Source organism: Neovison vison, chromosome 6, assembly GCF_020171115.1.
Source record: "Neovison vison isolate M4711 chromosome 6, ASM_NN_V1, whole genome shotgun sequence".
Classification (NCBI taxonomy): domain Eukaryota; kingdom Metazoa; phylum Chordata; class Mammalia; order Carnivora; family Mustelidae; genus Neogale; species Neogale vison.
Window position 1 is genome coordinate 169,842,966 of NC_058096.1, and position 14,331 is coordinate 169,857,296.

The 14,331-nt window shown below is 41.2% G+C and overlaps 1 protein-coding gene across 6 annotated transcripts in view; it reads left to right on the top strand.

Annotated features, from left to right (window-relative positions):
- Positions 1-14,331, top strand: part of TMCC1 (transmembrane and coiled-coil domain family 1) — a 255,429-nt gene that overhangs the window by 227,485 nt on the left and 13,613 nt on the right. For all 6 annotated transcript variants that reach the window (XM_044252934.1, XM_044252933.1, XM_044252932.1 and 3 more), the window contains one exon: positions 1,693-2,627. In XM_044252934.1, the coding sequence (XP_044108869.1) occupies positions 1,693-2,627 (935 nt within the window). The remainder of the gene's footprint in view (positions 1-1,692; positions 2,628-14,331) is intronic.

Here is a 14,331-nt window from a genome sequence, read left to right on the forward strand (position 1 = left end):
GTACCCCGACCTCCCACCCCCCTATACAGTTCTTTCTATCAGATTGCTGCTGGCTTTAGATTTTGGAATGAGGACCAAATAAAGGGATATGATCTTAATTTCCAAGATGGTAAATTTATAATTTGACACTCATACTGGCCATTTTTATTACCCTGAGATGGGTTGTTCTTTTTTTTTTTTAAGATTTTATTTATTTATTTGAGAGAGAGAGAGAGCAGGGCAGGGGCAGGGGCAGAAGGAGAGAAAGCAGACTCTCTGCTGAGCGGGGAGCCTGATGTGGGGCTCAGTCCCAGGAACCTGGGATCATGACCTGAGCCGAAGGCAGACAGACAGATGCTAAACCAGCTGAGCCACCCAGATGCCCCGAGATGGTTCTTTTATTATTTATTTCTGCTACTGCTCAATAGAGAGCAGTTTCTACAGACTTTTTGCGTGAGCCCTACTCCAGTTCATGACAAGCCAAACCTGAGGGTTTTTCTCTCCTGAGTTAGGGAAACCTGACCTCTCTCTAGCTTTGGCTAATGGCTTTGAAATAGGATAGTTTCAGTTTTCACATATGAGGAACTTGTCTTTTTCTTCATCTCCTTCGAATGGTTGCTCACCCATATGAAGGATAGTCATTGTTTGTGTTTTGCAGTCCCTTGTCTCACTAAAAAAAAAACTGAATAGAACTCGAAGAAGCTGAGCTCCAGAAGGCCTGAACTTATTTGCTGACTTGATTAATTTCTTACGTCTTACTGTCTCTCCCCCTGAGTATTCACTTTTCTCGCCTAGGTATATCATAGTTACTTGTGACCTGGTATATTAACCCTAATATATAATAATAATAATAATGTATACCACATTCAACCTTGGCACTTGGAGCAATACCTTCTCATTCTTACCTTCACCTGTCTCCAGCTACCAATTGAGTGTCCCTATTAGAGAGAGAATAATCCCATTACCCTTGACATACTTTGGGTAAAAAGACACTGTGATAAAAATTGGATTTTTCTGTCTAGCCAGTAAAATAACCTATTCTCACCAGCATTTTGGATGACCATAATCTGAGAGCATGGATTGGAATTATAGCAATGTCTGAATAATAAAATGATTTTCATATAATTAAATTGAAATGCAGATGTACCTTGTTTCACAAAAGTGTGTGTGAAGAATGTTTGGAATGAAGTCATGCTATAAACCCATTAGCAGGGGCACCTGTGTGGCTCAGTCAGTTAAGCGTCTGCCTTCAGCTCAGGCCCTGATTGGGATCAAACCCCAAGTGGGGCTTCCTGCTCAGTGGGGAGTCTGCTTCTCCCTCTCTGTCTGCCTTTCCCCTGCTTGTGTTCACTCTCTCACTCTCTCTTTCTCTCTCAAATAAATAAAATCTTTGTAAAAAAAAACATAAACAACTAGGGGAGCTTTGTTTTTTAAAGAAATACTGTAATAAATTTTCTAACAAAGGAAGAATGCCCCCAGTTTACATCTTGTGCAGATCTTTTTTCATATGTCTTTTTTGTGTAAGGCAAAGTATACTTGTATAAGGACAGTATCCAAAAGGGAGATGGGGCTTGTATAGGATTGGAGGAATTAGGTCAACTATCGGTGCGGAGGTCTGAGAATAGATAAATTTTCAATATATTTGGCCTAGTGATTCTGGAGAGGTCATCTTCTTGGGCTCCTTCTAACATCCACTTCTCATTTGTACACTAGATCGAGCGGTTGGAAGTAAGCAGCCTCGCCCAGACTTCCAGTGCAGTGGCCTCCAGCACCGATGGCAGCATCCACACAGACTCTGTGGATGGAACACCAGACCCTCAGCGCACAAAGGCTGCGATTGCTCACCTGCAGCAGAAAATCCTGAAGCTCACAGAACAGATCAAGATTGCACAAACAGCCAGGGACGATAACGTTGCTGAGTACTTAAAGCTTGCCAACAGTGCAGACAAGCAGCAGGCTGCCCGCATCAAGCAGGTCTTTGAGAAGAAGAACCAGAAATCTGCCCAAACCATCCTCCAGCTACAAAAGAAGCTTGAGCACTACCACAGAAAGCTCCGAGAGGTGGAGCAGAATGGGATTCCCCGGCAGCCGAAGGATGTCTTCAGGGACATGCACCAAGGTCTGAAGGATGTGGGAGCAAAGGTGACTGGCTTCAGCGAAGGTGTGGTGGACAGTGTCAAAGGTGGACTTTCTAGCTTCTCCCAGGCGACCCATTCGGCAGCAGGGGCTGTAGTCTCAAAACCCAGAGAGATTGCCTCACTAATTCGGAATAAATTTGGCAGTGCAGACAATATCCCTAACCTGAAGGACTCTTTAGAGGAAGGGCAAGTGGATGATGGGGGAAAGGGTTTGGGGGTGATTTCAAACTTTCAATCAAGCCCAAAATATGGTAGTGAGGAAGATTGTTCTAGTGCCACTTCAGGCTCAGTGGGAGCCAACAGCACCACTGGAGGCATTGCTGTAGGAGCGTCCAGCTCCAAAACAAACACCCTGGACATGCAGAGCTCAGGATTTGATGCACTACTACATGAGATCCAGGAGATCCGGGAAACACAGGCCAGACTAGAGGAATCCTTTGAGACTCTCAAGGAACATTATCAGAGAGACTATTCATTAATAATGCAGGCCTTACAAGAGGAGCGATATAGGTAAGTTATATGGAATTAAAATTCTGAATTATTTCTTTTTGCAGTTCCCTTGTCTTTGGCTCTGGGGAGGTGGCTTTAAAATCTCTGTGTAGAGTGTCTTTTTTTATAGCATCCAGAGCACTTTTGACATGTCATATAACACCTGCATAGTTCTATCACAGAGAGCAAAATAGAGGCACAGCACAGTTAAATGACTTCTGAGATCATACACCAATAAAGCAATGGGAGTCAGGGGATGACGATTACTGTAGCTCTCCAGTCTTCCATTGCACTTTAGGACTTTGACATGAAGCCCAAGCTCTCTAAGGCATCCCACCTATTTATTTGTAATCACAGAACCACAAATCATTGCAACCTATAACTATACTACACTGACTTCAAAAGATCTATAACATCTATAACCTTCTGAACTCCAAGAAATCTAAGAAGAATCAAATATATAGCCTGGCTAAAATGTAATGAATACTGTAGGAATTTGACCTTAAGCACACTTATGTGAGCAATTGGTGTAGAGAGATTAGACTGAAAGTAGATCCAGATAAGCACGTCTGTTACCTTTGTTATGAATTGGCAAATGTTTGAATGGGCATGGACTTAAATATGAAATGTTTCAATAGTTGTTAGAGAATTCTCAAAGGGCTAACTGCTTTGAGTCATAATCTGTGCTAAAGGTAGAGAAGCTGGTCTTCTGTTTCATATTATATTCCATATTCATGTTAGTTGTTTTCTAAAAACATGTTTTTCCCCCTTGTTTCTACTCTATGCAGAGAGAAATAATATCCCCCACAGAGTACTCATTCAGATCCAAACTGTCAGCCAGACACTGGCCACCTCACTGATAGAGATTAAGGGCCAGCTTTACAGAAGCCACAGGTCAGGGCAGGCCTTGAAAGATCTGGGTTTGGTCCTATCCCAAATACTAATTCGTCAGAATCCTCACTACTTCTGTAATTTAAGGGTTGAACAGAAGATCTCTTAAGGTCCGTTTCACCTCTTTTAAAAAAAACAGTGATTTTTTTTTCTTAAGTTTGTTTTTATGAGATAATCTCAGGGCTTGAAATAAATTGTTCATGGGTATCCATTAACCTCTGAGAGAAGTGACAATAGCATGCTGTTTTCAGATGGTGAAAATATTAGTAATTCAGCCCTGCCTCTTTACTCTTCTGTCATTCAATTCTAACTTAAGACTTTAAGGGAGAAGAAAAGTGAGTGTGGAAGAGAGAAATGTAGTTCTAAAAGCAAACATATTACTATTTTTTATTTCAGTGTTTTATATATTCTTTCATATACTTAAAAGACAATATCTAAAGTCGTGAACAATCTAACAAATATTCAAATGGACTCTAAAAATAAAACATCTGATCTTTTGTAAAGCATGAAAGCTAACTGCCAGGTTCGAATACTAGTCCTGCCACTTGCTAACCTTGAAAATTGGGCAGGTTTCTAAACCTCTCGAAGTCTTGGTTTCCTCATCTATAACATAGGAGTAGTAACAGTCCTTCATAAGGTTATCGTGACATCGAAATGGAATACTTTATGTAAAGCACATAGCTCAGTGCCTGGTCCTGTGACTGCTCAGTTGATGTTAGGTAGCAGTTGCTATTGCTGCTATCAGAGGAGACCCCCTAAACATGGAGACCCAGGCCTCCCACAGTCAGATGCTCAAAAAAACAAAAAACAAACCAAAAAACCCAGCTGCCTGCTTTGACCCCTTTATTTTGAATGGGCAGTTAAAAACATTCCAGTTTTTTAATTCTTTCAGAGCTTAAAATTCATAGCTTGTTATGTCTTCAAGTCAGATGTAGACCAATACGAGAAAATCAGAGAGGAAAAACGGGTCTCCCAAGGCCCACCTTTGTACCAATTTAAAATAATCCAGGGACAGGACAGAACTTTTAGCTGGTAATTATCACCTCATTATAAGAATCAAGTCCAGGGACGCCTGGGTGGCTCAGTTGGTTGGACGACTGCCTTCGGCTCAGGGCGTGATCCTGGAGTCCCGGGATCGAGTCCCACATCAGGCTCCCAGCTCCATGGGGAGTCTGCTTCGCTCTCTGACCTTCTCCTCGCTCATGCTCTGTCTCAGTGTCTCTCTCTCTCAAATAAATAAATAAAATCTTTAAAAAAAAAAAAAAAAAAAGAATCAAGTCCAAACCACTTGTGAGGTAATGAGAATTGCATTTCTTTCATTGCATTTTGGGTTCTCTGTGGTGAGTGAATGATTAGTTTTATGGAATAAAGAATAAAAAAAACTTAAGAATTTTCAAAAGCAGAGGTAAAACTTGGAGAGCCAGGGAAGACATATAATGTGTAATCTGACTTTTGTCATATCACTTAAACTTTAGAATTACCTTTCCTTAAAGTGGAATCTTGAAGAAAGCAAGCCTTTAAAGGCACCAGAAATGTCACAACTGCTTCACTTAGCTATTTTGTTGCATATATTTCCATGTATAGAGCAGTTAGAAATTTCTCCTCTGTTACATGTTTTTGACCAGTAAATATACTTAATTTTGTTAAGTATATGGTCCAGAGGGACCATTTCATATAAGTTAAGTTTTCCCACACATTAAAGCTTATTCTTAAGCATCAAAGGTTTTCTTTTGCAATTTAAGCATTTTTAGAGAATGTCTCTACCTTTTTTTTTTTTTTAAGAATTTATTTATTTGACAGAGAGTGAGAGAAGGAGAGAGAGCACGAACAGGGGGAGCAGCAGAGGGAGAGGGGGAAGCAGGTTCCCTGCTGCTCAGCAGGGAGCCTGATGCAGGACTCAATCCCAGGACCCCCGAGATCATGACCTGAGCCGAAGGCAGAGGCTTAACCCACTGAGTCACCCAGGCGCTCCTACCTTCTTTTAATAGAGTAACACACTGAATCTTAACTTGATTGGAAATAGTATAAAACAGTGGTGTTCGAGCTCAGTGATGCTCTCAGGTAAGTGAGAGTGGTATGATTATGTGCCTGTGCAGTAAACAGTCCAAGACAGCTTGCTCTTTAAAGTTCTTTTGTCTGGCTTTTATAAAATTTGTTCTTTTTCCTTTCCCTATCTCTACACTGTTACTGAGCTGCCTGCAACAGCCTCTCTTTACTAATTTCTATTTGAGCACTGTTGTAAGTTTGGCTTTTTGTCTAAGAAGAAAGTAGGCTAGCTAGGGATGGACTTAAGGGATTCTTCTGTGACCAAGAACCAGTTGAAGCATACATAGCCGCTCTAGATCCATTTCAGTTTATTTTCTGTGCTTTAGTTTATTTTACTGATATGTGAGTTGACAGAAGGCAGGCAGTGTTGCTGCTTGTTATTTTTTTTTTTAAAGATTTTATTTATTCATTTGACAGAGAGAGGGATCACAAGTAGGCAGAGAGGCAGGCAGAGAGGAGGAAGCAGGCTCCCCAGGACCCTGAGATCATGACCTGAGCCAAAGGCAGAGGCTTAACCCACTGAGCCGCTGCTTGTTATTTAAATGAGGGGGAGGAAAACACTACTGCTCAGTTTTTACTTAACTCCTGCGGTGTGCATAATGCTAGATAGCTTACATATATTTGCTAATCCTCATGGTAGCCCTTTAGGTGGACTGTATTTTCCTCATTCTACAGGTGAGGAAATGGAGGCCCAGTGAGGTTTTACATTTTGCCAAAAGGTTACTTAGTAAGTGGTAAAGCCAGGAATAATGTGAATCCAAAGCCAGTGGTTTTTTGTTTTGTTTTGTTTTTATTTCAGGACAGGGTTTTTCCCCCAGGCTCAACCCAGAAACCTGTTATGATCTAAAGACTATAGTCTAGCTGAAGTCCGTTTGATTGAAAGACTAGCCTATAGTCTAGCTTTAGGAACCATTAACTACATCGGGTATTGGGCCATTTCCAGGTCAAAGTGTGTTTCACTAAAAGCTGAGCCACTGTTCCTAACATTTTTTTTTTTAATTTTATTTATTCATTTGACACAGAGAGAGATCACAAGTAGGCAGAGAGGCAGGCAGAGAGTGAGAGAGGAGGAAGCAGGCTTCCCGCCGAGCTGAGAGCCCGACGCGGGACTCGATCCCAGGACCCCGAGACCACGACCCGAGCCGAAGGCAGAGGCCCAACCCACTGAGCCACCCAGGCGCCCCCTAACATATTTTATAAAATTCTGTGAATGCAAAAAAAAAATAAAAAAAAAAAAATCTACAACTGCACAAACTCAGGAAGGTTTTCTACAGCTATGTCAGTAATAGGGGAAACCTACTAAGGAAACTTTCACTACCACCCTTATTTCCCAGTTTTCAGAGTCCCTTTTCAGTATTGTCACTCACTTAATGTCCTTCTATTGCTCTCTACCCGTAAGTCCAAGTTAAGATTTTTACCCAAGACCGTCTACTTACTCTAAAGAAACATTCAGAAGCCTGTGGAGTACAATCTCTCTCGTCACCCCCATAAACTGTGCCATGGCTGAGTAAGTCTTCAGCACCCACAGGCATTCAGCCCAGGAAGCCAATGTAACAGCTTGGATGTGAGCTCCACCTCAACCTTTGATCAGGAACTAGGCGTTTAGTCTTTGAGTTGTTTGTTGGGTTCTCAGATATGAATGAGAGCATGTATTTTGGGAAAGAAGGATGCAAGGTTTAGATAGTTTTTCTAGTGATGGGATTGTGCTGACTTGTGTAGGTAGGTTGTACATTCCATTAAAGTACTATCGCAGGTTTATTAGTAGAACCTGTGTTCATGTAGTACTTCAGGGATAGAAGGGACGTTCAATGCCTAGTTTAATCTCATTTTACACATACACCAAGGCCCAGAAAGATAAAGTGACTTTTGCCAAGTCACACAGTAAAATTGTTAACATATATTTAATCTGCTAAAGACTGGAACACTGGTCCTGTTCCCATAGGGTGTATAATATATTACTGAGCTACCAGAGGAAGAAGTTGAGTTGTGGCAAAATATATTGAAAATAGGAGAGAACTAGGAAAACATTCATTGACAGTTTTACAGGTTCCTGTTATAGTTTTTGCCTTCAGGAATCTGGCTGGGAATCCTACTCAGCTGCTACCCGTGTGTGGCAGTGTCAGGTAGGCAGGCTAAAAACCCTCCGCCTGATGAGGAGCAGTGTGCCATTTTAAAAGCTTCTATTTTAAGGGGATTGCTGTCCTTTGGAAATCAGCTTCTGATACTGTTTGTATTAAGCCCAGGGATATTTTAAATTGCCCTGAGTCATAAGAGCAAAAATACGGAAGAAGGCAGTCACCAGAGTAGTTGTCGCATGCAGCACAACCTTAGGTAGCTAGGCTAACCCAGTTAGGCGCAAGCCATTGGAGTTTTAACTAAACAAATGATCAGTTAAATACTGTTTTATTTTACCATCACTAGATATTAGAAAAATATGATCAGGGTGCCTAGGTGGCTCAGTCGGTTAAGCAACTGTCTTTGGCTCAGGTCATGATCCTGGAGTGCTGGGATCGAGTCCTGCTTCAGACTCCCAGCTCTGTGGGGAGTCTGCTTCTCCCTCTGATCTTCTGCCCTCTCATGCGTGCTCTCTCTCTCTCTCTCTCTCTCAAATAAATAAATAAATAAAATCTTAAAAAAGAAAAATATCACCAGAGACGCTGTTTTGGCCCCTTTATTCCAGGTGTTAGGCCTGTATCAATTATAAATTGATCTGAGAGTCTCCAGAGTATATGTAGACTAGGTTTGGACGATGAGTTTGAAATAGAAACTTGAAAATATTGGATCAAATTAGCTCCTATAGAGAATTAAAGCCCAACTGAGATACATTCTTAGGAAAAGTAAGACCTTCCATAAAAGAGATTTACAGATGTGCTCTTCCAACATAGCCACTGAAGAGTTAAAGGAGGAAGAATGGAAGGGAAGGTGAGGAGAGGGAGAGAAAACTTACTCACTTCAGTAAGTGATTGAGGTTAGACAAACCCGCATTCACTTGCCAGCTCTTTTGTATGACTGTGTGTAATTCCTCTGAGCCTCAGTTTCCTCTATAAAAACAAGATAATGAGGGGCGCCTGGGTGGCTCAGTTGGTTAAAGCCTCTGCCTTTGGCTCAGGTCATGATCCCAGGGTCCTGGGATCAAGCCCGCATCGGGCTCTCTGCTCAGCGGGGAGCCTGCATCCTGCTCTCTCTCTCTCTGCCTCTGTGCCTACTTGTGGTCTCTGTCTGTCAAATAAATAAATTAAATCTTTAAATAAATAAATAAAAACAAGATAATGATAAATACTATACAGGGTTGTTGAGATTATTAAAGGAGATAATAATATACGTGAAGCACCTAGTATGGTGTGTAGTGTGACAGGATATTAGAAATCTGTCATTACCCAAACCGTAAGAGACTCAATCTCACAAAACAAACTGAGGGTTGCCATCGGGAGGGGTTATGGACATTGGGGAGGGTATGTGGTATGAGGGTATGTGCTATAGTGAGTGCTGTGAAGTGTGTAAGCCTGACGATTCACAGACCTGTATCCCTCGGGCAAATAATACACTATATGTTAATTTTTCAAAAAAGAGAAAGAAAGAAATCTGTCATTACCAAGTTTTCAGATTGCCTAGAAACCTCCTCTCCCCCGGCTTTTATTTATTCCCTCTATGCTATAGGCATCTGCTGTTTCTTGTCTTTAAGGTAATGTACTGCCTGCCCTGAACATTTCAGGGATTGATGCTGTGCTTTTTCCTTTCCAACTACAGGCTAGTTCAGTGTTTCCTAGCCTCTTTTCAGGCTTCAACACAAATGAAGTAACAAAAGGTAAAGAAGGAACATCCACTTTCCCCAATTCAGCCAGGAATATATTCAAGTTCCCACCACATGTCATACCTCTACCCCAGCTGTGTCTGTTCTAATCAAACCCTGGCAGAAGTTACCTCAGGTTCCTGTTGGTGTTAGCCCTAGGATCTGGTTCTTTCTGTTTCTCTCAGTACCTACTCTACAAGATTCTTCAGCCATCCTGTCCTACTGACCTATTGCCCAATTAGGGAAGCACACTTCCCTATCCCTGCTCTCAGAGATGGCTCCGAACTTTGGAGCCACACCCAGAGAGTGATGCACTAGGTGAAACATTCCCAGCCTGACACTCATCCAGTTTCTCATTCATCAGGAATTTGACACAAAAGAGCCCTAGCTTATCTTTAATCTAAGATGACTACTGTGTTGACCTCCAGTGGCTGAAACATTTTATCAATGTTTCAATTATTTATTAATTTTATTCAATTACTTATTCAATTATTTATTAATTGTTTACCTACAACAAAATCTAGATGTCTTTTTTATATCTTGTAAATAGAGCACATTTTGCTTGGGGATGAGGGATGGATTTCACATACCAAAATATGACATAACCTGTACTGAAAAAAGATCTCACAGTCTTAAGACTTTCTGTTCACTAATAGTTAAACTCAAACCGTATTCAAGTGTCTAAGTTTTCTTTGAGTTATAATGATTTGGGAAGGACTTTTGAGTAAAAAGTCTCAAAATGAGTATTAATCTTATATTCTTCTGTGATCCAGCCAGAGTCTCATGGAAAGCACGTGCCAAAATCATATACTTGTAGGACCAAAAATTGCCCCCCCAACTGCATGTCCAGAGAGCTCTAATTGGCATCATATCAATAGATTAAAATCCCTTAGAGTTCTTGATTTTAAAAAATCACATGTTGGGGCACCTGGGTGGCTCAGTGGGTTAAAGCCTCTGCCTTTGGCTCAGGTCATGATCCCAGGGTCCTGGGATCTAGCCCCATGTCAGGCTCTCTGCTCAGCAGGGAGCCTGCTTTCCCCCCTCTCTCTGCGTGCCTCTCTGCTTACTTGTGATCTCTGTCTGTCAAATAAATAAATAAAATCTTTAAAAAAAATTTTTTTTTAATCACATGTGAAAGACTGTACACAGTATACCTTTCCTTCCCTACCCCCACTCTTTGATTTGATACTAATATTTAATGAGAGGACAGACATGTTCTTTCTTTGAATTCCCTGGGTATTTTACTTCCCTATTTTAGGATTTAGGTAGGAAGTAAACACTAGCAAGTAAAGTAAAAGAGATAATAATAATGGGAGTAGTGGGAAATCAGTAGGAACTGGAGTAATGGGTATTTTCTTCCTTTTGTTGTTGTTTACATTTTGCATTTGATTAGGGGTATAGAAACAGTACGTTTTTTTAAATACAATAATAAAAGAAATCTAGAAACAGGAAGCATGAACCAAGTGTTTAGGATTCTCAGTACACCTCATTAACCTAGTAAGGGGAAGTTACTGCATCTTTCTCAGCCTCCCATTTCTTAATTAGAAATTGAAGTACCTCCCAGGGACAAGGATTAATGTAGAAATGTCTTCATGAATCAGAGGCAGATGCCACACATAAAAAGACATGGGTGTGGGGGTGGTGGTTATGGCTTTTGTTATTATTGGTGTTAGTGTTTTGGTACTTTGATGTTTACAGTGATTAACTAAATGTAGATTGAACCCTAAATTCTTCCCCACCCAAAATGACATTACATCATCTTTACTGGGCTCTTTGTGTTAGCCTGATTTCAGGCCATAATTTCGTATGTAGATTATGTAAGCCACATAAAAATGACTGATGGCACTGAAAAATGTTTGGTTGGAAATTGCTAAGCTTGATCAGGTTTGTGCTTTCGAATTGTGGGTTGTGAGGTTGTGAAAAGAGTAAGAAGCAAACTTCCATGACCTGGGTGAACAAATCAGCAAAAGTGTTTCAGTAATGACAGGCCCAGTAAAGATCTTTAAGGTGCTGAGGCAACCCAGAAGACCTACATTCCAAGCACCAAGGGCATCTTGCCAGCCTCTTTGTTCATCATATTTTACAAAAGCCTCAAAGTTTAAGACTTTCTTGGTTTTCTCCCTGATGTTTCCTGCAGATTGGAGGCGCTTACTGTGGTAACCCAAACATAGCTGTGTAAGTGTAGGGGCGCCTGACTGGCTCAGCTGGTAGATCAGGTAACTCTTGATCTCAGGGTCGTGAGTTTGAGCCCCAAGTTGGGTGTAGAGCCTACTTAAAAAAAAAAAAAAAAAAGTGTAAGTGTAATAGGGTTTCAGCTACACAATAACAGTTGTGACTTTTCTGTTCTTTCAGAAAGTCATCATTCTCCAGGTAATTCTTATGACTTGAAGAGGAAAGCAAATGCTAGTAGTTATTAGTTGGTGAATTAATGAGGCTGTTTCAATTGGACCCATTGTAGGTCTTGCTTCACCCTTGAGTTCTGCAGCTTTATGTCACCTTGGCAAGTCTCCTAACATGTTGGTCTGTTTTCATCTGCAGGGAAATGGAGCACATTCTACTTACCCAAATGCTATTTCACTATTTTAAGTACTATCTCTGGGAACAGTAGTGTATTTTCTCATTTGGGAAGATTCTCAGCTTGAGGAAGTCTTGCTGTTAATTTCTCATGTAACCATGAGTAAATTATTCAATCTCTGAAGGACTTCATTTTACACAGGAGCATAGTGAGGATTAGCAGTTTCTATTCAGCTCTCTCCAGAGATTTGCAAAGATCAGATGAAATTTATTTGAGATACTTTCCCTCTTGCGCATACAAAACACATACCATGAAAGGAAGGTAGGTAGGACAGTTTCATCAATTTGAAGGAAAGTTTGGAACAGGCCAGTGAATGGACTTAGTTATTTGGCAAACTTGAGTCAGGGAAATAGCAGGAACCCGTTTGTATGTGTTGGCCCTCCTGATGAGCAAGTAAGAAAAGAGGCTTGTGCCTCTCTTGTCCTTTTTGAGAAGGACAGAATATGTACCCAGAAAACCCATTTGTGAGATGTCAGGGAAAAGTATACTGGAACAGTGAAGATTTTAGAAAATGTAAAATTGAGGGTGTAGTGATAGATAAAGAAGTGGAGGACTAGACAGGGAAAAAGTCAGAAGGGGGAAGCCTTGAATGTTGGAGCCACACAGCACTTGAGGTCAACAAGCAGTCCTTTTGAACTTTCTCACTAGGGATTGTTGGAGGGACCTGGGAAGATTGTAAAAGACAAAAATGAAACCCAAATGTATACCCGTGATGAATCTTCCCCACTGAGCTCCATTTCTGTGCAGGGCATTTGACGTCTAACTTCTGTTCAACTTCACAGTTGCCCTTTGGAGTAGGTAGATTGCCTCTTCACAGGATCACCCACACTGGTGGGTTGCACAGCCAGGGTTTGAAACCAAAACCCAGACTGAACAGATTATCAGCTGGTAAAAATTGGATAAAAACAGAGGTGTCTGGGTGGCTAAGTGGGTTAAGTTATCTGTCTGCCTTTGCCTCAGGTCATGATCTCGGTCCTGGGATCCAGCCCTGCAGCCGTTGTCTTAGGCTCCCTGCTTAGCAGGGAGTCTGCTTCTCCCTCTGCCCTCCGCTCCCCATTCCTATGTGTGTGTGCTCTCAAATTAAAAAAAAAAAAAATCTTTGGGGGCACCTGGGTGGCTCAGTGGGCTAAAACCTCTGCCTTCCGCTCAGGTCATGATTCCAGGGATGAGCCCCGTATCAGACTGTCTGCTCTGCAGGGAGCCTGCTTCCTCTTCTCTCTCTCTGCCTGCCTCTCTGCCTACTTGTGATCTCTGTCTGTCAAATAAATAAATAAAATCTTTAAAAAAAAAAAAAATCTTGGGGCGCCTGGGTGGCTCAGTGGGTTAAGCCGCTGCCTTCGGCTCAGGTCATGATCTCAGGGTCCTGGGATCGAGGCCTGCATCGGGCTCTCTGCTCAGCAGGGAGCCTGCTTCCTCCTCTCTCTCTCTGCCTGCCTCTCTGCCTGCTTGTGATCTCTCTCTGTCAAATAAATAAATAAAATCTATAAAAAAAAAATCTTTTAAAGAAAAATATAAAACTTTTTTAAAGATTTTATTTATTTATTTGATAGAGAGAGAGATCACAAGTAGACAGAGCAGCAAGCAGAGGGAGAGGAGGAAGCGGCTCCCTGCCAAGCAGAGAGGCCAATGCAGGGCTTGATCCCAGGACCCTGAGATCATGACCCAAGCCGAAGGCAGAGGCTTAACCCACTGAGCTACCCAGGTGCCCAAGAAAAAAATTTTTAAAGAAAAACCAAATCCAGTATGAAAATAGTTTCCAGAACCTTTGTCATGTTAGTGACCATTTTATGATAAACATTGGCTTATAATAAGGTTTAAGAATGTTGGGAACAAGTGCTGAGGACTTTTGTAAGTACTCTGTGATTCATATACAGTGTTACATACTTACATATAGTGTTGCATAACTACAGAATTTCCCTCTTTACAAACAGATAAAAATCTGAGGGACAGCCTGAAGTGTTATTAATAAATCCTCTTAGGTATTCACAAGTGAAAGTATCCAAAACATATTTTATCACAATGCAAAGCCATGAAATAGCCCAAAAAGGAATCTGAAAGATACATGTAGGAGGGAACTCCATAAAATACTGTCAAGTAAAAGTTGCAGATGGCACAGGGAAATCCAGATGATGAAAGAAACTCAATGTGAAATGGACCAAACAAGCGAGAGATTATACGGCCAGAAGACAAAGCAATAATACCTTCAGAGTGCCAGGGAAGAATAACTGTGACCTCAGAATGCTGGGTCCACCTAATTTATTATTCAAGAAAGAGAATGAAATTGAGAACTTTCAGACATATGTAAACAAAAATTACCACTCATGGACACCTTTGCTGAAGGAAATACTAAAGGATATACTTCAAGAAGGGGGGAAAAACTCGAACAATGGATGAAAGAAGTCAGTAATGCACGTTCTAATTAA